General features: G+C 36.2%; 1 protein-coding gene across 1 annotated transcript in view; it reads right to left on the bottom strand.

The window, feature by feature from the left end:
* Positions 1-818: 818 nt before the first annotated feature.
* The window catches only part of MRPL13 (mitochondrial ribosomal protein L13), a 51,801-nt gene continuing 26,175 nt past the window's right edge, over positions 819-26,444 (bottom strand). Inside the window, exons 6-7 of the mRNA XM_043978060.1 lie at positions 21,087-21,208; positions 819-1,107 (exon numbers count right to left, since the gene is read on the bottom strand). Of these exons, the coding sequence (XP_043833995.1) occupies positions 1,086-1,107; positions 21,087-21,208 (144 nt within the window). The 3' untranslated portion in view covers positions 819-1,085. The remainder of the gene's footprint in view (positions 1,108-21,086; positions 21,209-26,444) is intronic.

The following is a 26,444-nucleotide window of genomic DNA, read 5'->3' as shown; positions in this document are numbered from 1 at the left end:
TAATACTAGTAATAATAACAGTTAAAATCGATAGTGTTTTAAGGTTTATAAAGCACTTTACATGTATTATCATTTAATCCTCAAAATAAGCTTGCAAAGTAGGTATTATTTTGTACCCATTTTACAGATTCACAGACATTGAGACTGAGTTTCACAAGCATGAGATAGAATTTGAATTCAGGTCACCTTGACTCTAAGTCTGGGGAGCCCTCCATCCCTTATGCCAAATTGTCGTGTAAATAAAGTGAGCTATTAAGCTATTAGTAATAAACCCTCCACCACAGAGGCCAAATTCTTCTTCCAGAATCCTGAGAGAAGCCCCATCATGTGAGACTGTAGAGAAAGTAAATATTATTTTATTTGGTTGTGCAAATATTAAACTGTTCCACAATGGGTGAGAATGGGAATGTATGAGCACACAAATGATATAGGTGACTAAATCTAACTTACACTCAGACCAGAACTTTAAAGTTAAAAATAAGAAGTAGAGGGGCAGCTAGGTGGTGCAGTGGATAGAGCACCGGCCCTGGAGTCAGGAGGACCTGAGTTCAAATCCGGCCTCAGACACTTAACACTTACTAGCTGTGTGACCCTGGGCAAGTCACTTAACCCCCATTGCCTCACTAAAAAAAAAATATATAAGAAGTAGATCAGTATGAAAGCAAAGTCTTGATATTCTATCCTGACGGCACGAACAGTAGATGAAAATCACAGTTTAGCGATAGCACTCCAACTACCTTGGTTGTGGATGATTGTCAGTTGGGGGAGACTGACTTGTGATAACTGAGAACTCATGCCTTCTTCATGAAAGGACAAGCTTAGCAGCTAAGCAAATGATTTTATTCTGAGCATTTACATGGTCACTGAACAACCTATACAACAAATTATTTTCTTGTAGCTTGCTGTAGATATTTTCCTGGTTCTTTCCCCTATAAATTTTCTGCATCCGTGTTTAACAGACCACCTTCTCCACACAGTAGCTGGGTTCTCTTGAATTTTCAGGTTGGGAAAAAGGCATCAGGGAGAAATCAGAACTCTCAAAAGTTTCAGAAGTTTCTCTATTGTTTCTTACAACTTTTCCCCAATTACATCCGAAAATCCTCAGGTCTGAAAAACAAAAAGCCAAGAAAATACTTTATTTTTCTTTTAAACCCTTGATCTTAATTTTATTTTTCCCATGGAAGGAAGTTTAACATTAGAGTATTAAGAGGACAGTATGTTTATAATAAACAGCATTTACAAATAATACTCTTTAAATTCTTTTTGTTATAACGAAACAAAATGAAGCAGGCAATTTAGGTGGCTAGTCTTGGAAAACGGGTCAAATATACTTTGCCTTAAATTACCTGAAAAAAAATTTTTGGACAGCTACATTATCTAGCTAATTTTATTAACATATATTCTATTGTTACTCAATTCCTCCCTGCAACCAGAAAATGGAATAAAAAAATGGGAATGAAGTAAATTAAAAAAAAAAATTAAGGCAATTTTAAACAATTTAAAAATTTTTAAGTAGATTTTCTTAATGACTGAATTTTATTGACATGATTTTATTGTAATTTTTAGGTAGACTTTCACAAAAATCTTGCATATTTAGTCATAAAATAAAACGGAAGCAGCAAATTAGTAATGGTATTACACTTTTTATAGCTGCTTCATAATACATTGCACATAGAAGGGATTATAATAATGTTGCAAAGAGTTCAAAACCCAAAGATCCCCTATAGGACAAAATTTTCAATGACCAAAGCCTATATTAAAAAGGAGGTGTACATTTAAATGTATTCCACTGAGACACACATGAAATATACATATATACCACCAATCCTTTGTATAGTATTTATATTGTAATAGTATGTGTGTGCAAACATGCTATTTTTCTATTTCTCACGTACGACATTTCATGATATAGAGAAACCCCAGCGAGGAAACGCCTACTAATAAAGGTCAAAACATGCTCTGTAACATGTGTCAGAGGAGGGAGTTGAACTCAGGTCTGGTTCTTGATCCACTGTGCCATGCTTCATCTTCAATGATCCATATAAACAAACATGAATATGCGTGTGTGTGTGTGTGTGTGTGTGTGTGTGCATGTGTGTATAAACAATTAGTCTGTCACATAAACAGCTACATACACATATTTAAATAAGTCTACAGGTAAAGGTAGATTAGGCTCACAGATACAGAACTGGAAGGAACCTAAGAGACCATATAGAACAATCCTTCATTTTATAGATGAGGAAAATGACTTCCCCAAGGTGAGACAAGTAATAAGTATCAAAGACAGAACCCGAATCCAGGTTTTTTGACCCCAAAGCAAGAGCTCTTTGGACTGTACCAAAAGTATACAACAAAGTATAGTGGACTACACATGGACTGACTTGGCAGGTAACTGAGGCCAAAGCTCAGCTGTCCACTTCACTCTGTGTAGCGTGATGCAGGCTGCATTACAAAAATAAAAACTCATCAATTTGTATGGAAGTACCACGTGAGGCTACTGCAGAAAATAAGGAGATGCTAAACCAAAATTAAGAAGGCTTATTTCATATGAACTTTTCTGAATTAATTTATGAGAAATAAGTAAAACACATTTTGGAATAGAATTTGAATAGTAGAAACAGGGTTGAATGTTTTAAAAAGTACATGAACTGTGTTTGCCCTGAAGCAGCTTATCTAGTCCATTTTAAATACTGACAGTGTTTTGATTTGTAAGACACTGTACAGCATAATTGCAAAGACCAACAATCTGGTGGCAGAGTAAACATATAGTGGAGAAATTTAAATTTGTTTATTATTTAACACAGAGGAACATGGAGTGATCTGGGAAACAAGTCAAATATGTTGCAATACATTAACCACACATGGTCATGACAAGAAAAAAATATAGAATTTTACCATATTTTAGAAATCTTTGTAAACATTAAAACCAGCTATTCATGACAGCCAGCACTAGTTTCCTTCTTAACTTATGGTGTGTGTCTAAAGCAATGTAACTGAAGCAGTTAGACAAACTCCAGTGCATTTAAAGAAACAATCACACTCCCTTTCAGCTCGTTCAAATAATTAGAGTAGGGATGAGACTGGGAAAAAAAAAAATCAATCAATCAGACAGCCTGTGTCTCACAACACTGTAGAGGTACCCATGCTTCATAATTACACAAACATAGCTTCATAATTACAAACAAAAGGACAAAACTATAGAAATAAACAAGACAACAATGAATTACTTCAAATTCAATGATGGAATAGGAAAGGAAACTAGGAATCAAGGCTAGACTCACTCATGGGATCAATAGAAGGATATGTCCTATGGAAAGAGGGTTAGATGTATTCTGTTTGGTCCCATAAGCAAGAATTAGGGCCAAAACAGGAAAGTAGATTTAGTTAAACATAGAATCATAGATTTAGAGCTGAAAGAGACCTTTAAGATAATTTCGTCCAAAGTTAGTGATCTTTTCATTATGCTCCACCACCTCCCTCACTTAAGGGAACACTAAAATTAAAGCTGTCCAAAAATGGAAAGGGAGGGCTGCCACCAAAGTTGGTAAGTGTCTGGTCACTGAACATCTTCAAGTGGAAGTCTGAATGGTCACTTGAACAAAACCATGCTTGACTTAGATGCATGCTCTGGCTACAAAATTATTTTGTCCAAGTCCTAGATTTTTACAGATGAAGAAATCACAACCCAAAAGGGTGACTGTCTCCAAGTATTACAGTATTTGAAGTGGGAATGAATGCAGAGGTCCTCTGACTTCTGATTCAGTGTTCTTTCCACTATAAGACATTACCTCTTTAGAAATAAAACACTAATATTAAATGAGGAAAGAGTTCCATTATTTAGTCAGACTACATCAGGAGTTTAATTCAGTTTTAGGTGCCACATTTTATAAAGGACACTGCCCAAACTGGAATTTATCCAGCACAGAGTGAGTGACTGGGATAGTAAAGGGTTTGGAGACTATATCAAGAGCACTATGATTAGAAATAATTAGGAATACTCGGACTAGGAAAAAAAGAAACCCAATGGGGACAAGACAGGCAGGAAATTATTTCCCTCCTCAAGTAACTAAAGAGTTGCTGTTTTGAAGGATTATGTTTATTCTATTTAGGGTAGAACTTAGATCAATTTGGGAATTAGCAGAATGATATATTGACTAAATATAATAAAGCACTCCCTAAAGAGAGGAGCTGTTCAAAAATGGAAGAGGCTGCGGAGAATTATTTAAGTGAGCACTGATGATCACCTGACAGGAATGTTTCAGAAGGGTCATGTATCTAGTGGGAGAGTAGGCTAGATGACCTATGAAATCATTTCCAATGTCATGATCTTGCAGATGCTCAAAAAGTGTTGGCTAAGATGATCAAAATTGTAACATCTTTTGGGAGAAAAGAATGCTTGATTCAAGTTCTATGTTACTAGTTTTGTTTGGTTCTGGTTTTTGTTTTTAACATATTGCCTACTTGTCTCTCTGCCTTTTTTCTCCCAATGTTTCACTGGCAATGACTTCAATTGTTATTTAGATTAAAAAGTACATGTTTAAAACCAACGACAATGTTTACCCAATCTTAGCATGCTCTATAAATAATTATGGCATTCTGAATAAGGCTTTGGGAGCTCCTGTCTTCCAGTTTCAGAGAGAGATACCATATGCTGCTGTATCTAGTAGATACTTAGACATCTTTTATACTTTCATTACAGAAATTTATTGCCTGATAAAAGGACAAGCTGCTTTTTTATTATATTTCCCACACCCTTTTGTTTAGTCACGAACTACAAATTATTCAGTGTTAAATGTACACGGAACTTTTTACAAGTTTTAAATCCCATCAAAATGTCAATTTTCACTTGATCTCAGAAAAAGAAAATTCAAGGTCAGTAATCAGCAAAGATTAGATGAATCTAAAGCTATTTCAAGTTTGTTAAAACTAGCATATTTACTAGGTTGAAATAACAAGTGATATATGAACCTCATCTTTCATTATAATAGTTTTTGAATTTTAAGTATGCTTCAGCTAAACATGGGATAATTAATGAAACAAGGACAGTATTACTGGCAAAAATGTCAACCTCTTTTGCTATGTCATACTGAAATCTGTTATTTCATTTTCTGAAAACAATAATCAATCTCTACTTCACATTGAATATTTGGCATTAGCTCTATCTGCCTTCAAAGAACATGGTTTTTGGAAAACAATGTTATCTCTGTTTTGTGAGTAAAAACCTGTCCAAAAAAAGCTGTTTGGGTTTGCTCAACATTTAAGGTCACACCACTTCCCAGAAAAATCCAGATTCCTTCTATGGTAAATCCCATATCCATTACAATTAGTTTGGAAGGGGGAAAGGGAGGAGGGAAGAGAGAAGGGACACTGATCTTTAAAGGGAAAGGAGAAATAAGCATACTTCCTGTTTCAAATCCCACTCAGAAGAAAGAATTGAGAATTTTCTCAAAGATTGTGTTAAGAATGAAAAGGGGAGCATTTTTATTAAGGTTTTCACCTTATACTTCATATATACCACTTTATACACCACCTTTCTGGTGGTTTTATTTTTCATTGCGAAGTGGTGGGAAAATATCCATTTGGTTTATGAATAAAATGTAACTTAAATCTGTGTCACAGATGGTTGTCAGCAGAGCAAAATTAGACACACTTTAAATTGTTTGCCATATTAAGGCAATTTATTTTCCATGTTAAAAAAAGCAATAGAATTATGGTTGTAAATCTATTAAAACTGGTAAAACAAAAATCCAAGCCCACTAATATAATTTTATTCTTCCCTTAAGACTTAATTTTTTCCACTTCTGACTTTACTTAGAATAAGGTTAATTATTCCAAGAAAAAAAATCAAATAACTGAATTTAAATATGGATAGCAAACTAATCTTAGGAACAATAAAAGGTCAGCTTGATTAGGTTCCAAGTAATTTCCACTGTATGGAATTATTTAGTATAACCTTCCTTCTTTAAAATTTTCCTGTAAATCAAGTGACACCACAAAATGCTGGAAAGAACTCACAAGAGTGAGGCACAGTCAGGGTAGGCAGGTGGGCAGGAAGACAGGCACGGTATTCATTTCCTTAAGGCACAGCTCTGACTTCAGAAGAATAGTAGAATGGTGTCTTATTTAGGCCAGCTTCATGGAAATGTGTTAACATTTTCTTAAAGAATCCTGAACAACTTTCAATATTGTTTGAGTTATACAATAAAAATTAAACTATCCCAGTGATTGTTGTATCTAAGATAAAAACTCTTGTTCAAACCTTCCCTGAACACACAGTTTGACATGTCTTCCAAGTTGTGCTATTCAGTGTGTGACCAGCTGCAGTCCTCAGATATAACTATCTTGCCTTAACCTGTCTCCTGATCACCAGTCTTGCATCTCCAGAACTATTTATTGGACATCTCAGCTGGATGTGCTGTAGATAGCTTAAACTCAACATGTCCAAAATTGAACTCATCTTTATCCCCAAACTCTTTCCTCTTCTTAACTTTTCTGTTACTGTTGAGGGTACCACCATCCTCCTAGTCACTGAGATTCACAACCTTGATTCTTTTTTTTTTTTTAATTATAAAAGTATTTTATTATTTCCCAATTACATGTAGAGATAGTTTTCAACATTTGTTTTTATAAGATTTCTAGTTTCAAATTTTTCTCCGCCCCCCCCAAGACAGCAAGTAATCTGATATAGGTTATATATGTACAATAACATTAAACATATTTCTGCATTAGTCATATTATAAGAGAAGAATCAGAGCAAAAAGGAAAAACCTCAAAAAAGAAAAACAACAGCACCAAAAACAAAAGAAACAGTATGGTTCAATCTGCATCCATATGCCACAGTTCTTTTTTCCCCCCCCTGGATTTGGAGAGTCTTTTCCATCATGAGTCCTTTGGAACTATCTTGGACCATCGTATTCCTGAGAAGAATCAAGTCTATCACAGTTGATCAACACACAATGTTGTTAATACTGTGTACAATGTTCTCCTGGTTCTGCTCATCTCACTCATCATCAGTTCATGCAAGTCCTTCCAGGTTTCTCTGAAATCCACCTGCTCATCATTTCTTACTGCACAATAGAATTCCATTACATTCATATACCATAACTTGTTGAGCCATTCCCCAATTGATGGGCAGCCCCTCACTTTCCAATTCCTTGCCACCACAAAAAGAGCAGCTATAAATATTTTTGTACGTGTGGGTCCTTTTCCCTTTTTTATGATCTCTTTGGGAAAAAGACCAAATAGTGGTACTGCTGGGTTAAAGGGTATGCACAGCTTTATAGCCCCCTTTGGGTATAATACCAAATTGCTCTCCAGAATGTACAACCTTGATTCTTTACTTCACTACGAAGGACAGTGTACAAGTCTGTTACCATCTCTGAGTCTTAATGAGGTGACTGTCCTACTTTGGATAAAAGCTAATGTTTATAGAGTTCTTTAAGGTTTGGAAAACACTTTTATTTCATTCACTCTTTAGAATAATCCAGTGAAGTTGGTGCTATTATCTCATTTTACAGATAAGTCTGGAAGGCAAAGTGATTTAACCCCAGGGTCACATGCAAAGCATCTGAGATGGAATTCAAATTCCTGCCTTCCTGACTCCAAAGCCAGGACTCTACCTATTATACCATACTGCCAGACACATGTAAAGGATACAATTCTGGGCACCGCTTTTTAGGAAAAAAATGAGCAAAGAGACAAGTGTCCAGTGGAGAGTAATTAGGATAACTACAGGGCTTAATGATCATAGCACAAAAAAAAGAATGTGGAAGGAAGTGGAATGTTCACCTAGGAGGAGCTAAATCAGGATAGTTATCTTCAAATATCTGAAGGTTTTGTCATCTGGAAGAGGAATTAAGTTTGTTCTATTTTGGCCTGATGTAGAGAAGCAGATTTAAGTTTGGGTTCAAACTCTACCTTTGAGACTAAGTAGTTAAATAATCTTGGGAAATTCACTTAATCTGTAAGGTTCTCAAAGAACTTCCTAGAACCTAGTGCACTGGATTAGGTTTTGTTCTATAGGATTCAAGTTAATGAACTTTTCATTATTAAAATCAAAGAATCATCGACTTAGAACAGGAAGTGACCTTAAAGCCCATCTAGTTCAACCTCCCAATTGTATAGATGAGAAAGTGAGGCCCATAGAGATCATAATCAATGAGTTCTATCTTGCAGGAATGTCCCTGATGAATGGCACAAACATGTAATATCTTGCTGCTGTTCAAATCTTAGATCTGTTTTGAAATGAGAAAAATAAATGTTCTCCTTTAAGTATTATATTAAACTTCTTCTGTGGCAAGTAAGATATGTTTCTGAAAGTACAGAAATGAATCATTAATAAAGAGGTTCCTTCTTCTGGGTACAAATTTCAACAAAACTTTACACCTGTTCATTTCTGTCCTGCCATATTATACTTGGGGTCCTAAACTCATTTTATGCCATGCACTCCCCTGGTTGTCTGGTGACACCTATAGATCTCTTCTCAGGATAATGTTTTTAAATACATAAAACACAGAGGATTACTAAAGAAATCAACTATACTGAAAGACAATTAACAGAATACTGAAAACAAAACAAATTCAGTTTCCAGGTTAAGAACTCCTGCCTTCAAGCAACTTCTGGTCCTTTCAAGAACCCCAGTGACAGTATTTTGACCTTTTTTGTCAGCTTTTCCTCCTGTAAAAGATCTGGCTGGAAGGCACCCTCCAGCAAAATCACTGACAGTCAGCCATCTCCCCATCCAGGCCAATGCAAAACCCAGACACCTGCACAAGTTTCTACCTTGTCCTTTGGTCAGGTGTCTTTGCTCTCACTTTTCTCAGGTGCTTATAGTATCACAGGCTTCCATATAAGCTCCTGTTTTAAGCCATTCAAAGAAAGATCTTAGAACCAGACACTTTCTGTATTTCCTCCTACAGAGCTCCTGGAGGCTAGGGACTTTTTCACTGCAGTCTTTGTATCTATACCACCTAGTGCAATGCCTAGCACATAATGGGTACTTAATAAATGGTTGTTAATTGATTGGTTCTTTTAACAATGTATTTCTGAATTATGAGTAGGTGACAATTTTTAAATTTTATTTTTATAAATGTTATGCTGTCCCCTACATAACTTTAATTGACTGAAATTGGAAACTTTCTATATGCTTGGTTTTTCCTAAGGGAAGCTCTCCTGTCAAATTCTATAAATGTGGGGGGAAAAAAGCCCTGTTAAAAATGATCCAAGTGTTATTCATCCTCTCATAATGTAAAATTTTCCATTTGGTTTTACTGAATGTACAATTATTTGATCATCTGAAAGCAATGGTTTGGGGCTATAGTTTCCCTATGAAAACGGATAATGTTGCCTCTTTACACTTTCCTTTATAGGAAAAAAAAAAGAAAATCCAAATGTATCATTACCTGCATATACCAAATACATACATCTGCCACAAAATCCATAAGGAAATGTGATTAAGACTCCTATAACATCCTCCCCCACCCCACATTATACATGTCAATGGCAATTAAGACTCTGAGGTATATAATATCAAGCCAAGCTTACCCATAAGCAGTAAGATCTATAGCTAAGGTTTCCATTAGGAAAAATGGCCTTTAAGTGATAGTGAAATTTTTCCATCAGCATGAATTTCACAAATACTTGGTTGTTACATTACTTAAAAATAACATGATGGCAATGTATTGAATTCTTTGGTACTTTTAATTTAGCTAAAAAAAAAAATCACATCATATATAAAAAAAGAACCTGCCAAGCCTAAGTAGTTAAAAAAAAAACCAAAAAAATAAGCCAGTGAACCAGATAAATTAGTGTCTCTTGAATTCAGACTTGAGAAGTATTCTTTAGACAGTAAGAACAGTGGGGAGAGCTATTTAGGGCACAAGACATGAAGTACTAAATGAGGGAAACTTTTTAATGTATCTTTTTTTTTTGGTGGGGCAATGAAGGTTAAAAGTGACTTGCCCAGGGTCACGCAGCTAATAAGTGTCAAGTGTCTGAAGCCAAATTTGAACTCAGGTCCTTTTGAATCCAGGGCTGGTGCTTTATCCACTGCGCCACCTAACTGCCTCATATGTATCTTTTTTTAAATGGACTTTTTTGAGGGCCAACAAATTCTACTCTTTATGACAAGAAGGTGCTTGTCTTTTAAAGAGAGAAGTCACATAAGTTAAACTAAAGCCTCAAAATCTTTAATGGATGGTAAGCAACAGGAAGCATTATTTCCAGGTCTACCAGGTCATTGAGTGGGGGTGTGTACGTGCCATTTTCGAATCTTGTCTAGAGCACACAAAAGCCTTTCAAGTAAATTCAATAAGCAATAAGTTCAAAGTATATGTCAGGCCCTGTGCCTGTGCCCTGTGCTATAGTTACAAAGTAAAAAATAAAAATAACCTGTGATAAGAAAGAGGAACTTTTTTTGACCATGAGCATGTCTGTGTGTATATAACTTCCTCTGTAGGGTTTAAAAACATTTCAAATAAAATCTTGATGTAAATTAACATTAATAAATATTGGTAAGTATTTGGTATAGCACAATTTGTAAATATGCAAGCAATAAGATGCTGATTAAAAAATGACAATTGCTGTTACTCCAGAATTTTATTCTTTAATTTCTATTTATTAGCTCAACCAATACATTTCACCTATACTTATAAAATCTAACTTTGATTAATTCCATTAAGCACATCTTCCAGGAACTTAACTTATAGTTATGCACATACACACATACACGCACATATATGCACACAAACATTTGTAAATATTTACAAAAGGAACTTACTGAGATCACAAAAAAAAGTTTCAAGGTTATATTTAATAAGACTATTCAGAACTGTATACAGCTTTATATGAAACACAATATACTGATACAAACGGACCAGGCTAATTTAATTCAGCCTCTGAAATACTCCTATTTGCTGCTTCTGCTTTTCATATGCTTTTGAAAGATTCAAAACAAATTTCTCCACATTTAAAATATCCAGTTAGCACTGGATCAACTTAACTATAAACAAGGCAAACTGATGTCATGGCTAAGTTCTTCAATTCCTGAACTATAATGTAATACATATACCTATTCCAAAGCAAGTCTCTCAAGGATAAGGTTTATTAACATACTAGCCTTCTCCAGATTATACATCCTGGGCCTCTTTCATATAGGATGATACTACTGCCCATAATATTCTGGATATTCTATTCTCCTTGGATTTTTGTGCCTATACTTTCTTGCTTCACCTCTCATCTCCTTTTTTCCTTCTGTCTCCCTTGCTGAACAATAGATACCATGCCCTCTAAATAATCTTTAACTCATTGTGCCAAAATGAACTCATCTTTCCTCCAAAAACTTTCCCATCTTCCAAATTTCCGTTTCTGTTGATTGCATCATCATTCTTTCAGTAACTCTGATGTTCATAACCTCAATATTATCCCAGGCTCCTTATTTTTCCTTCACTCCAAATATGCTCCAACCTCTCTACTCACACCGCCAGCACTTTATTTCAAGCCCATATCACCTAAATTATTGCAACAGCATCTTAATTGATCTTCCTGTTCAAGACTCTTAGCACTGGTCTATCCTATACACAATGTTGCCAAAGTAATCTTCCGTAAGCAGAGATACCTCCCTACTGCCTCTTGAATAAAATATAATCTCCTTGTTTAGCTTTTAAGGTCCTACACAACCTAGCCCAAACCTACCTTTCCAGTCTTATTGGATACTGGATGCCCCCTGGCAATATGTGATAGTCACACTGGCCTTCCTCACATATATTACTTCATCTCCTATTTTCTTGCTTTTTACATTGGCCACTTTACATGATGGGAATATATTCTTTCCTAGCTCTGCCTCAGAATCCTCTTCCTTTAGAATGCAGCTAAAGCACCATCTTCAGCATGAAACCTTTTCTGATCTTCCCAAATGCTAGTGCTTACACTTCCAAACTACACTGTATTGAACTACTGTGTATGTAGTTATATTTTTTTCACTTTATATTTATGTTGTATATATATTTTTTCTTTTCTTTTTCTTTTTTTGGCAGGGCAATGAGGGTTAAGTGACTTGCCCAAGGTCACACAGCTAGTAAGTGTCAAGTGTCTGAGGCTGGATTTGAACTCAGGTACTCCTGAATCCAGGGCCAGTGCTTTATCCATTGTGCCACCTAGCTGCCCCCTGTATATATTTTTTATATTCTTGTCTTCTCCATTAGAATGTAAGCCTTTGAAGAAAATAATTAATGTTGGAGAAGCTGTGGAAAAATTGGAACACTAACACATTGTTGGTGGAGCTGTGAACTGATCCAACCATTCTGGAGAGCAATTTGGAACTATGACCAAAGGGCTATAAAATTTGACATACCCTTTGACTCAGCAATACCACTATTAGGACTTTTTCCCAAAGAGATCATAAAAAAGGGAAAAGGACCCACATGTACAAAAATATTTATAGCTGCTCTTTTTGTGGTGGCAAGGAATTGGAAAGTGAGGGGCTGCCCATCAATTGGGGAATTGCTCAACAAGTTGTGGTATATGAATGTAATGGAATTCTATTATGCTGTAAGAAATGATGGGCAGGTGGATTTCAGAGAAACCTGGAAGGACTTGCATGAACTGATGATGAGTGAGATGAGCAGAACCAAGAAAACATTGTACACAGTATCAACAACATTGTGTGTTAATCAACTGTGATAGACTTGATTCTTCTCAGCAATACAATGGTCCAAGATAGTTCCAAAGGACTCATGATGGAAAAGACCCTCCAAATCCAGAAAAAAACCCCCAAAAAACTGTTGAATCTGGATGCAGATCGAACCATACTATTTCTATTGTTTTTGTTTTTTGAGGTTTTTCCTTTTTGCTCTGATTCTTCTCTTATAATATGACTAATGCAGAAATATGTTTAATGTTATTGTAAAAATATAATCTATATCAGATTACTTGTTGTCTTGGGGAGGGGGGAGGAGGGGAGGAAGGGAGAAAAATTTGAAACAAGAAATCTTATAAATGTCTGCTACTGTGCTATAAGAAACGATGAGCTCAAAGATCTTAGAAAAACTTGCATGAAATAATGAAAAGGAAAATGTGCAGAACTAACAGAAGACTGTATACAGTAACAGCAATATTGTTGTAAGAATGTCTTTGACTATTATATGTACCCAAATTACCTATAAAGGACATCTGAAGAAAGATGCTACCATAAACTAAAAATAAAATTAATTTTACAAAATGTCTGCTGATTGATTGCAGGATCATAGATCTGGACAGAACTTGAAAGAACTTGAGGTCATCTAGTTCAACCTGTACATTTTATACACAAGGAAAATAAGGCCCAGGGAAGTTAAGCAACTTGCCCCAAATCATACAGGTAGTAAGCATCAGAGGAGGGATTTGAATCTCAGTTCTATGACTTGGGAGTCCATACTCTTACTTCAGTCGCACTCTGTTTTCTCTCACAGTCACTCTTTAGCCAATCTTTTTAGACAGCTTCATTTCCAACTTGGCTGCTCACCTGGACTTCACTACTGTTTCCAGAAACTCATCTTTTTGCAAGACCAAATCACCTCTGAAACTCCTATCTCCTTAGTCCCCGTGGCCCCTTGGGCAGATTTCAGAAAGCTCCTCCTAAACCCTCTCCTTAAGGAGGGAGCACAGGGCAGACATTCTATCCCTTCCCACCTGCCTGTAGGACTTCATCATGCCTCCACCTGGGTACCCTCAGTTCCCTTCTTCCCTTTTACAGCTTCTTTTTATGTATTGTCTTCCCTTATTAAATTGAGCTCTTCCAAAGCAGAGCCTGTCCTTTGTCTTTCTTTGTATATCTAGGGCTTAGTACAGTGCCTGGCACATAGTAGGTGCTTAATAAATAGTTATTGACTGTCTGGCTTCAAGCTAAGGATGTAGTTTAGGGATGATTCTAATTCCCTAAAATGTATACCACTAAAGTAGACCTTGAAACAATAATTTAGACCCTGAAATAACATTAACAGAAAATAACTATTTTTAATGTCTTTATTTCCCTAAATAAAATTTTATTTATTATCTTCTGTTTTTATATCACCAGGAGTGTGCTGGTGTATGTTTGACAACTGGCTCTACAAAGAAAAGAAAATGTGCATGGGACATACTTTTACTTTTAATTTGCATTAACGTTTTCTCCAACACTTTCTTACTCTAGGTGGCTAGTGTCAAACTGAAATAGAAATGTGGCTTACTAATCCATACATGACGATCCTTACTGGCAGCATGTTGACTTAGTTTGAAAATGTAACGTTATTGATGTTTTATTGAATTTCTATTTTGTTAAGTACTTCCCAACTACATTTTAATTTCGTTATGGCAGCACTAGGTAGTGTTGCCTGGCAGCATGCAGTCTAGCTTTGGATTTGACATCTCTGGTGTAGTGTCTAGACAATTCACAAAATAAATCCAGGCCTGATTTGTAACATTTGCTGATTTCACAATGAAAATATAAAAATCACCTCTCTTGGGCCAGTCAGAGCTGGCTCTAGCACACCCCTGAGTTATCACCCTTTAGATCATCATCAGTTTTGATTCTTGGGAGATTATGGTGTCCCAAGATTCTCAAAATGTGGATTTTTGAGCTAGAAAGCAGTCTGAGACAGTTTAAAAATCAATGCCCCATTTCCCAAATGCAATTCAGTCTCCTATGCAATTATAGGCCTAAGTCATGATTCATCTGCCATTCCTGTCTCAGATATAGGTAGTTAGGTACTAGCTCAAAGTTTCCACATATAAATATTGATTTAATTTGGAGGGCTATTTTACAAATTAAATGAACAGATACTCTGTGACTTCAAAGCAACAGGAGAGTGGAGGGTAAAGACAAAAACATACATAAAAAAATGTGGTTCAAGAGTAAGAAATGGGAGGTCAAAGGCTTGTATATCATATAGAAGCATCAAACATATACATTATCAGTACTTTGACAACAATATGGCAAGTACAAAATACAGCTACAAATAGTAGCTGTTTATATTTTTTGATAAGAAATTATTCATTAATAAAATAAGTCATTCCTGAAACAACTCTCTTTAAGACTTGTTAGGATAAAGATTAAAATTAATACAAAACTAGGAGAATAAAAATAAGAAAACAAGCAAGTCAACTCCAAAATAAGCTATTTATACAAGGCATTAATGATGAAAAATGGAAAGTGGGTGGAGGAAAGCAGACCACTGATTATAACCATTTTATACAAAAATTTAGCCGATGTAAATAAATGATCATAGCAATAGCCTAATAAACTTGGGAGGCTTTGAAAGGAGATTTCAATAAAAAGAGATGTATAGGAAAATAACTTCCTAAAATGACAAACAGCATAAGTATTGGTGTGAGGAAGTCAAGACAAATACAGAATTTGGACTATAGCATATATGAAAGAGGATAGTCCCATAAGGGTGGCTTACAGATTACAGAGAGCCTAGAATGCCAAGACAAGGAGTCTATAATTATTTGGTAGCAATGTGGTACAGTAGTAAGGGCCTTTGATTTAGAAACAGAGAACTGGATTCAAACCCACATTTTACCATTTACTCCTTGTGTGAACTCAGGCAAGTCATTTCAGCTCTATTAGCTATATGAAGTGGTTAGACTAAACGGCCTTCAGGACTCTTACAGCCCTGGTCTACAAGTAAAGGAGTGAGACAATCATAGCACTACATTTGCAAGATTAAACTTTGATAGAAATTTAAATGATAGATTGGAGAGGAAAGAGACTGGAAGCTAGAAGGCCAATGAAAAAGCAACTACAATAGTTCAAACAGACTTCATTAGGGCCAAAGCCAGGGCAGCTACAGTGGGATTGGAAAGAGATATAAGAGATGCTATGGAGGAAGAACTGAGAGGCTATGTCAAAATATTGAAATTGTGGAGGGGTAAGGAGGTAGGAAGGAAGAGATAAAGGTGACCTCCAAGCCTTTGTGCCTGAAGGCAGGGTGTTATTTTAAAAAAAATGTGTTGGGAGAAGAGAAAGACTTTTTTTTTTTGAGAGAACATAAATTCAGTTTTTGTACAGGCTGAAATTCAGGTAGTTTATGGTATATATGGCATATCTAGAAGGCAGCTGGAGATGCAAGACTGGAGAAGAGGCTTGAAGTAGAGGTAAGAGATTTGGTAGGTGTCTATGTAGAAGTACTAACTGAAGCCAGGAATAGCCAAAATTCTCAAAAGAAAGCACATTTTAAAAAAGGAGGAAGTGTTGGTCAATATCTAAATTTAAAGGGAAGAAGGAAGTGAAGGAACCATGAAAAAGGAGACAAAAATAATAGAAGTAGAAGGAGATTCAGAAGAGTATAATGCCAAAGAATCTAAGAGAGAATAATAATATTAATCCTATCCAAAGCAGTGGAGAGGTAAAGGAAGATAAAAACTGGGAAAAGACCACTGTTTTCAGTGATAAAGAGATCAAAAGAAATGCTAGAAAGAGTAGTTCTAGTAAAGGCATGTCTAAAAGAGAATTCCTTTTAGTTTTCTCATTTGAAGCAAGCATTTAATATTGTATATTAAATAGGTCTGTCACAGCAAGCATGCTAAATGTATAGCCTGAGGTGGGGTGGGGGGGGGTGGCAGCAAAGTACAGCTGGCTGGCCTGTTAATGCCCTTTTTTGGCCAAAAAGCTAAGACTGTTTTAACATTTAAAAATAAAGTTTTATAGTATTTAAAAACATAAAAAAATCATTCTTAGGTTTACAGTCTCTGAGGGCCATAGTTTGTGGATCCCTCATATAGATTTGTCTCCACAGAAATTAGGCTAGGTAAACTCCTAACTTAAAAACTAATGTTATTCTATAAAAAAGCTCCTTTCCTAAAGTCTACTGATGCAAAACACGGGGTGGAGACGACCCTGAGATTATTTTAGGCTCTACCATTAGAGCATAAGTGCTACAGGGCTTCAAGCTAAAGGATCTAGTTTAGGGACGACAGTAATTCCCTAAAATGTGTCCCACTAAACTAGACCTAGAAATCTTTGGCAAGTTGAATCAACACGAGACTGTATGACTGAATGTCTGTTGACAAAAGACCAAACCTAATTAAATTTAGAAAGGCTCACCACCAAGCTGGCAGTAAGGTGGTGAATTTTTTGGTTAAGGTAACTCTAAAAGACCATCTGTTAAGTTACAGTGGGGTTGATAAGCTGCATTGAGGAGGGAAAAAATTTCCAGATGAAATTACAGACTGATATATGAAAATGGATATGAACTTTAACAAGGAAAAATAAAGTTTCCATCTTGACAAAAGTTTCAGAAGAAACTGAAGGGTTTTCAACATATTCTCATTATAAATTTCACTTTTTTTCTTTAGGCAATATTTCTTTCACCTAATTATACTATTTGAGCCAATGTACGCTTGCAACATTATAGTTTGTCTTGTTTTCAGCATGAATACTCAGCTACCTAGGTGCTGATACTTCAATTCTAAATGACTCAAGGGAAACATCTGCAAAGAGTCTAATTTTGAGTTTTATTTAAAACTATAAAGGACTGTTCTCAATTTTCTGTAATTGAAGTACATTTTTAACAGGTCTTTACAGGAGAAAAAGCCAAAAAATATATTTTTTTCTTTTATCAGACTATAGCTAGGATTTGTTAAACACCCACATACAAAGAATGTATTTTACTGGGTTTTTCTGGAGAGTTCTCTTCAACACGGGCATTTATTAAGGGGCGGCTAGGTGGCGCAGTGGATAAAGCGCCGGCCCTGGATTCAGGAGTACCTGAGTTCAAATCCGGCCTCAGACACTTGACACTTACTAGCTGTGTGACCCTGGGCAAGTCACTTAACCCCCATTGCCTCACTAAAAAAACCCAAAAAAAACAAAAAACCAAAAAAAAACCAAAAAAAAAAAAAAGAGTCTATGGGGAATGGGGCAGCTAGGTGGTTCAGTGGATAAAGCACTGGCCCTGGATTCAGGAGTACCTGAGTTCAAATCTGGCCTCAGACACTTGACACTTACTAGCTGTGTGACCCTGGGCAAGTCACTTAACCCTCATCGCCCCACAAAAAACAAAAATAAAAAGCATCTAAAGAGTCTATGGGGGGCAGCTAGGTGGCACAGTAGCGCTGGATTCAGGAGGAACTGAGTTCAAATACGGCCTCAGACACTTATTACTTACTAGCTGTGTGACCCTGGGCAAGTCACTTGACCCCAAGTGCCTTACCCCCCCCCCCCCCAAAAAAATAAGAGTCTTGGGGCAGCTAGGTGGTACAGTGGATAAATCACTGGTCTTGGATTCAGGAGGACCTGAGTTCAAATCCGGTCTCAGACACTTAACACTAGCTGTGTGACCCTGGGCAAGTCACTTAACCCCAATTGCCTCACCAAAAAAAAGGAAAAGAAAAAGAAAAGAAGAGTCTATTGTGTATCAAATATTGACTTTACCAGGATAAGCATGGAAGAGTCCCTGACCACAAGGAATTAACTCCCTACCATGGGAAATAACACATAAACATATTAAGAAAAGGATATACTCTACAAAGGAAATAAAAAGTAATAGCTTAAGGGGCCTAGCATCTGGAAAGAGGATTGTATAAAGGAGGAGGTAACATTTGAGTTTAACTATGAAGTGGTATAGTCAATCTAAGAGGAAATGGTGATGGCGGAGTGAATTTCAGGTATAGGGGCAGACAGGTTGTACAAAGGCATAGACTGGAAATGGGATGTTTTGTATCCAACCATTATACAAAAAACATTTTACATTCCACTAGGAAGAGAAATAGGAAGGAAATAAATATATATGTAGAGGGAGGAAATATAGAAAATGAAATAATAATAATATTAGCATTACTACATTCATATGAATTTTATGGTTTACAAATAGAATTGCCTCTGGAGTCAAAGGATCTTGGTTTAAATCTTGCCCATCACTTTAGGCAAGATAAAACTATTCTGGGCCTTAGTTTCCTCTTCTCTAGACTAAGGGCATTAGACTAGATTGCCTCTAAGATCCTTTCCAGTTCCAGATCCATGTTTCAAAAACTATTTTCCTTACCATAAAACTATGAGGAATGTATCGTTACTCTGATTATTCTCATTAAAAAAATGACAACACTGAGGTTTAAAGAGTTGAAGTGACTTGTCTCTACAACTAGCAGGTCTATACAACTATCTGGGATTTAAACCAGTATCTCCTGAAATGATGTGCATTGTCCTCTTCATTGTACAATGACCTACACTGATACAAACAATTACCAGGCCTTGATCCTTCTTCAAGACCAAATGCTCAGTCAGGACTGAGATGCAAAGAAGTTTGTATAACTTGGATGTTCTGAGAATGTCTTCATTTTACAAGAGGGCATTTTTCTTTTGGGCGGGGCAATGAAGGTTAAGTGACTTGCCCAGGTTCACATAGCTAGCAAGTGTCTGAGGCTGGATTTGAACTCAGGTCCTCCTGAATCTAGGGCCGGTGATATCCACTGTGCCACCTAGCTGTCCAAGAGAGGGCATTTTAAAAGCTGCTTGTAAACCAATACTTGGATCCACAGAAATGAAACTAAAAGTTACCTAAACAATCATTTAAATCACTTGTATAACATCAAAAGGGTTATTTGGAAGGGTGTTGATCCATTAAAAAAAAAATTAAAAATTAGTGAAATGTTTTCCAGATAACATATCTCCCTTGGAAAAGAACCTTCATTATAATATTTAGGGCAAGAAAGCCAATTGTGTATTTTACTTTATTAATCACACACACAAAAAATAGAAAAACAGGAATCATTTTTTGTGTTAAAGAAATTGTCTCAAATATCTTGATTTTGGGTTTTTTGGTTGTTGTTAATTAAAAATAGTATATTTACTACCATCATCATGCATCTACCTTGGACAAAGCAGTATAATAATGACAGTTTATATTTTATGAGCCCTTTAAGGTTTACAAAGTACTAGGCTATTGGGGATACTAGGTATTGGGGATATAAAGATGTATCCTCAAAAATGATCTAGAAAGGCAAAATACATACAAAAAAATGATAAATAAATAACACTTCACTTTGAATTAACTGCCAAACTGTCTGACAAAGATAAAATTATAAAAAAATATATCTATATGTCTTGTTGGTCATTCACAGCCATTTGAATGGCAAGATTATTAACTGTAGAGCTTACATATTAAAAAATAATAAAAAACTAATATCTTTTAAAATGACTTGAACAAAGAATTGGAAATTGTGGGGATGCCCATCAATCGGGGAATGGCTAAACAAGTTGCAGTATATGAATGTAATGGAATACTATTGTGCTATAAGAAATGATAAGCAGATGGATTTCAGAAAAACCTGGAAAGACTTACATGAATTGATGCTGAGTGAAATGAGCAGAACCAAGGGAACATTGTACACAATATCAACAACATTTTGTGATGATCAACTGTGACGGACTTAACTCTTCTCAGCAATACAATGATCCAAGATAATGCCAAAAGACATAAGTTGGAAAATGCTCTCCACATTCAAAAAAGAACTATGGAGTCTAGCACTGGCCCTGGATTCAGGAGGACCTGAGTTCAAATCTGACCTCAGACACTTAACATTCAACAAAAAAAAAACAAACTATGGAGTCTGAATGCAGACTGAAGCATACTCTTTTCACTTTTGTTGTTGCTTTTTTGTTATTGTTCTTGTTTATTCTTTCTTGTGTTTGTTTTCTTTTGTTCTGATTAATGTGGAGATATATTTAACATGATTGTAATGTACAACCTATATCAAATTGCTTACTGACCTTGGGAGGTGGGAAGGGTGAGAGAAAAATTTGGAACTCAAAAAAATATCTTTACATGTAATTGAGAAAAAGAAAAAAAAAATGGCCTGCAGCTGAAGGACCAATAGCCCTTTACATGTCAGTCTAGGGGTTTAAAACTGTGGGTGAAAGGCATCCATTCTGTTAACTCACATTTTCAAAGCATGTGCTGTGGGTAGATAATAGTATTAGGTGTTATGGAGAGAATAAAAATAAATAAAATTTATTATTTTAATAATAATATTTTAATAAAATTCCTTTGCTTTAAGGGAATTATCACTTACCTGCAGTTTATAGAACTAAATTCAGATTAAAAAGTAATAAAATAACAATAATTGAGACTTACGGAGTCCACAATCTTGGAAAAGCATCAATTTCTTCTTGGGTATATTCATCTAGCCTTTTAGGTATTTTTCGTGGTTGAGGAAGCTCTTCTACTAAATTCTTAAGTATGTCTTCTGGAATCTCCTGCAATTGAGATTAATTTTTTTTTCATTTTAAGTAGTGAAAAATACATTTCTTAAAATATTTTATTATTAAAAAATTAATCCTGTCAAATTACAGAAGATATGGGAGGGGCAGCTAGGTGGCACAGTGCATAAAGCACCAGTCCTGGATTCAGGAGGACCTGAGTTCAAATCTAGCCTCAGACACTTGACACTTACTAGCTGTGTGACCCTGGGCAAGTCACTTAACCCTCACTGCCTTGTAAAAAAACAAAAAACAGAAACAAGCAAACAAACAAAAAGATATGGGAGGATGTCCTCCTCCTGCCTTCACCATCCTGCCCCATCCAAAGGTGGGGGTGAGGGTGGGGGTTTCCAGGAATGTAGAACTTTGAATATGATATTTTAGTTTTTCTGAATTTTTTTCCTCTTCTTTTTCTTAAACAAAACAAAACAAAACAAACCCCTAAAACTTTGTTGTAGAGGATGCACAGCTGGGATGGGGAAAGGGGAAGAGAAGTAAGAATAGATGAAGAAATCTAGGAGATGGAAGAAATTTATGTAATATGGAAAACGCTTTGAAATTCTTATGTGGAGTAAAATCTAACAAATTATGACTTCAATTCAAACCAAAACCTAATGAACATTTTTCATTTCCAGAGTCCTGTGTTATGTCATATAGGTGAAACACAAAGGTACTGTGAAACCATGTCACAGATGACACAGTCCTTAACCTTATAAATGAAAGAAAAAACAAAAGAACACTCAACCAATACATTATTAGTTCACTAAAATGGCTAATCTAAACATAATAGATGCTCCTAATGTCAACAAGTACTTCAAACGTACCTATTATATAGAAGAGGATATATGGGGAATAATAAGAACTAAAATCTGGGTTGGGCTAAATTATACAAGATCTTAAAAAACCAGGAAGAAGAGCTCACAGACTTGATGTGGTAAGAAGGAGGGACTCACCATATGTTTTGGAGAAAGAAGTGACAGGAATTTTATATCAGAATACTAGTTTGACAGCCATATGCAAAATGAATAGAAAAGGATAGAGAGACTCTTCAGAAGGTATTGCTACACAGGTACAGTGGCACATGCCAGTAATCCCAGATACTGGGAAGACTGAGGTTGATGATCTTTGAGCTGGAGTTGTAACCTGCAGTGGGATAAGCCAATTGGTTGTCCACACTACTTTGAAAACAATACCGTGAATTCCAGGAGCAGGAGGATGGGCAGCACCGGGTTGCCTAAGGAGGGGAGAACTAGCCAGGTTGGAAACAGAGTAAATCAAAGCTCCCATGATGATCAGTAAGGGGACTGGTTCCATGAACAGCCCATACTGTCATATCTCAGTGAGAGGTAGGGAAGGAAAGAAAGAAGGAAAGGAGAAAGTAAAAAATGGGAAGAGGAGGAAAGGAAAGGAAGGGAAAGGTGGAGTTGTCATGGGTTAAAGACAAATGAGGGTCTTCACTAAGTTTGGCAACATTATGGAAAGTTGCAGGGAATGGAGGAGTGGGAAGGGGAAGGGAGATAAGGATTCCTAAGAAGGAGTGAATTGGCCTATTGTTGGGGAACAGAGCAGGCCAAAGCTTCCATGACTGATCAGCAGTGGGATTGGATCTGAGAGGCTGCCTATCTTGTGATCATTTTCTGGTATAAAGGAGTCCTTCTATTGACCCTTGCTTTCTACAACTGGGCCCACAGTGCCATACTTCCCCAGTATAGGTGGAGCTGCCAGTAGGTTAAATCCTTGTTTGGGTACCCAGTTTATGTTTAAGGAAGAGACTGTAGGTCAGCCAAAGATGTCAGGAAAAACAACCCCTTAATGAGCTCTGATTCTGAGAATAACATGTAAAACAAGGTTAATCAGTTTAATGCGAAGCTTTATTGCAAGCAATGGGAAGAGGGAGAAAGAGAAAGAGGAAAAAGGGATCCAACTCTGACATACATGCTAACATCCAATATAACTCATGTAAGAGTAGCATTGCATTAGGGAGCAAAAAGACATAGGTCCATTCAGCAGGAAGGTGTGCTCCAACCAAAGGGGAGGGAATGCTACAAGGTGCCCTTCTGAAATTGGGGTTCTTATACTTTGATTTTGGAGATGGCTGATTGGCATGTTAGGTCAAAATTCATTTGGGGCGTTTGTTATCAAGGAGAAAAACAAGCTGGTGGTAGACAAAATATTATTTGGAGGACACAGTTGTACTAACCTTTGAAATATTTTACTGTCAATAGTCTTCCATGAGTATGTTCTATAAGCTAAGCCTCCCTTTAGGTGAGACTGTCATGGTGGTCTCAAGACCATCAGGCATAATCTTATAACACTGCTGTCCTTCCAACCATGATGAGATAGGGAGAAACCCCCCAAAACAAAATCCTCCAAACAAAATACCCCTGCCCCCACCTCACCATCCTGTAAGATCCCGCCTTCTTTTCACTAACCTCTGTCCTTCTGATTGAAGGTTAGAGCCATAAACCCCAAATTTCCATTCAAGGAGGGGGCTCAGCTCAGGACACCTCATTTCTCACCTGGCTATATTACTTGTATACACCTGACTTCTCTAACAGGCCCCAAGTTGGGTACCTCCCCGGGTCCCTTTTCAGCTTCCTTTTGTATTTCTTCCCCCATTAGACCATAAAATCCTTGAGGGAGGAACTGGTTTTCTTTTTTGTTCCCGATTTGCATCCCTAGCATTTAGCACAGTGTCTGGTACATAGTAGGTGTTTAATAAATGTTAACTGTTTTATTGACTACTATGTGCAAGCATTGTGCTAAACACTGGGGATACAAAGAAAGGCAAAAATAGTCTTTGTCCTCAGGCTTTCATTCTAACTGCAGACAGAAGGTAATCTCAAAGGAAAGGGCATTAGCAGCTGGGAAGATCTACAAAAGACAGGGTTTGAGCTGACTCTTGAAAGAGGCTAGGGAAATAGAATGGTAGAAGTGAGGGAGCTGAGAAATCCAGGCATGGAAGAAGGTTGCTATGAAGATGTGGAGACAGAAGATCGTTGTTTTCTAGAAATGGCCTATATAGGCCAGTATAAGCCAAGTCTCAGAGTATGTAAAGGAGATTTAAGTATAAGAAACCTGGATATAAAAAGTTTTAAATGCCAAATAGAGAACTTTAATATTTGATCCTAAAGGGCAGATGAACAATGACAGAATTTGACTTAGGATCTGAAATTGTATTACAGAAATCATTTTTGTTACTATGATCAGCTGTCAAATAGTACTCAATCCTGAGTACTTTATAAGTGGAGTTAAAAAAACCATCTGGTGATCTAAGTTCTTAAGATGAAGAGAGTTGGGGCAGCTAGGTGGCGCAGTGGATAAAGCACTGGCCTTGAATTCAGGAGTACCTGAGTTCAAATACAGCCTCAGACACTTGACACTTACTAGCTGTGTGACCCTGGGCAAGTCACTTAACCCCTCATTGCCTTGCAAAAAAAAAAAAAAAGATGAAGAGATAAGAACAGTAGTGATCATTCAGATAATACAAAGTAGGCAGCAGGACCCTGGATGGCAAATATTTTCCTACTTGTTCTTTGAGAGAGCCTTAGGGACAGAATAAAGAATTAAATGGTCTGACTTACAAGTTACCTAAAGAAGTGATCACTCACTTATTTAAGCAAGCACAAAGATTCTTTCAGATCATTCTATTCGGGCAATATTTTGTCTCCTAGCAGATAAACATATACAGCATAAAACACATTGAAAAATTAATGTGCCTCCCAAAGTACATAATTTATTGTCATCTAATTCTTCACATTAAAGGCTTTAAAGTACTTAATGAGAGCTAAAATCTAAATGCTATATAATATTGTTACTAATATCAATATTTATGTGTATTATAAAAGGTACTACAAAAACATCAGAATTAGAAACAAATATTTTATGGCAAAATAAAGCTTTCTAAAATTATTAAAGTTACTGTAGTAGAAAGAACACTGGCCTTAGATTCAGGACACCTGGGATCAAATCCATGTTCTAATATTTAAGAACTATATGCCTTTTTTATGCCACCACTCTAAGAGAATCAGTCTTCTCATTTGTAAAATGGAGGCAAACTTAAGGTACCGACAAGCTTTAGATCATAGCAGTCTGTGATTAATTATGCAAAATATGATACAATACATGGTCTTAATTAGAAAAATTGAAACCAACTGCTTATCCATGACTCATGAGTTCTCTTTAAGATCACATGAGAAGCAAATCAAATCATTTTAAATTCTTTTCACAGATGATATAATTAAGGGCCTATGCTTAAATAAGCTCAATTAAAATATTGTCATTTGTTATGATGCAGTAGAACAACAACAACAAAATACCATCATGGATTGCCTGATTAAAATTATGATTACTAAGCACTGTGCCTGGCACATAGTAGGTTATTAATAAATGCTTAGTAATCATACTAGCAACACAAAATCATTTAAGTACTTTGCTAACGGAAACAGTAATCAGAAGGAAATTGAGAAAAGTAACTTTGCATTTAGAGGCAGCTTGGAGGAAATGAGTTCAAATTCTCTCAGTCATTTATTAGGACCCTGGGCTAGTGATTTAACCTCTTTGGGCCTGTTTTATTATCCGTAAGATGAGAAGACTGGACTAAATGACCTTCCAGTTCTCAATTTTTAGGCTATCATCTCTAGTTCAGTGTTTGTATGATCACTTATTTGTGTTCATTAATCTTAAGCACTATATTTAAAATAGCAAAATAATTATATCTATTATACAGAATCCACCTCAAAAAAATTATTGGTATCTTTTACATCTGTCATTTTCTAAACATACCATTTCCACCTTCCCTCTCAATCTTATATTTAAGAACTCTGTATCTATATTTATGCTATGTATATTGTGTATGTACTTGTTGTCTCCCCATTAGAATGTAAGTTTCTTTCAAGATGGCACTATTTTTTTGTATTATTTGTTTTTCCAGTGCAGAGCACACAGCAGGCATTTACTAAATTTGCTGATTGTTTAATAATGCTTGGTTGTTTTCCAGAATGATTGGAGCAATTCACTGTTCCACTAATAATGTAAGTGTGCCTCTCTTTCCACAAGCCCTCTAAAATTTGATTATTAATTCCCAGTGTCAAGGGCAGATAGGTGGCATAGTGCATAGAGTGCCAGGTCTGATGTCAGGGAGACTCATCTTCCTGAGTTTAAATCTGGTCTCAGACACTTACTAGTTATGTAACCTTGGGCAAGTCACTTAACCTTGTTTGCTTTAGTTTCC

Source organism: Dromiciops gliroides, chromosome 1 (assembly GCF_019393635.1).
Source record: "Dromiciops gliroides isolate mDroGli1 chromosome 1, mDroGli1.pri, whole genome shotgun sequence".
NCBI lineage: Eukaryota > Metazoa > Chordata > Mammalia > Microbiotheria > Microbiotheriidae > Dromiciops > Dromiciops gliroides.
This window is presented reverse-complemented; position numbering and strand designations above follow the sequence as displayed.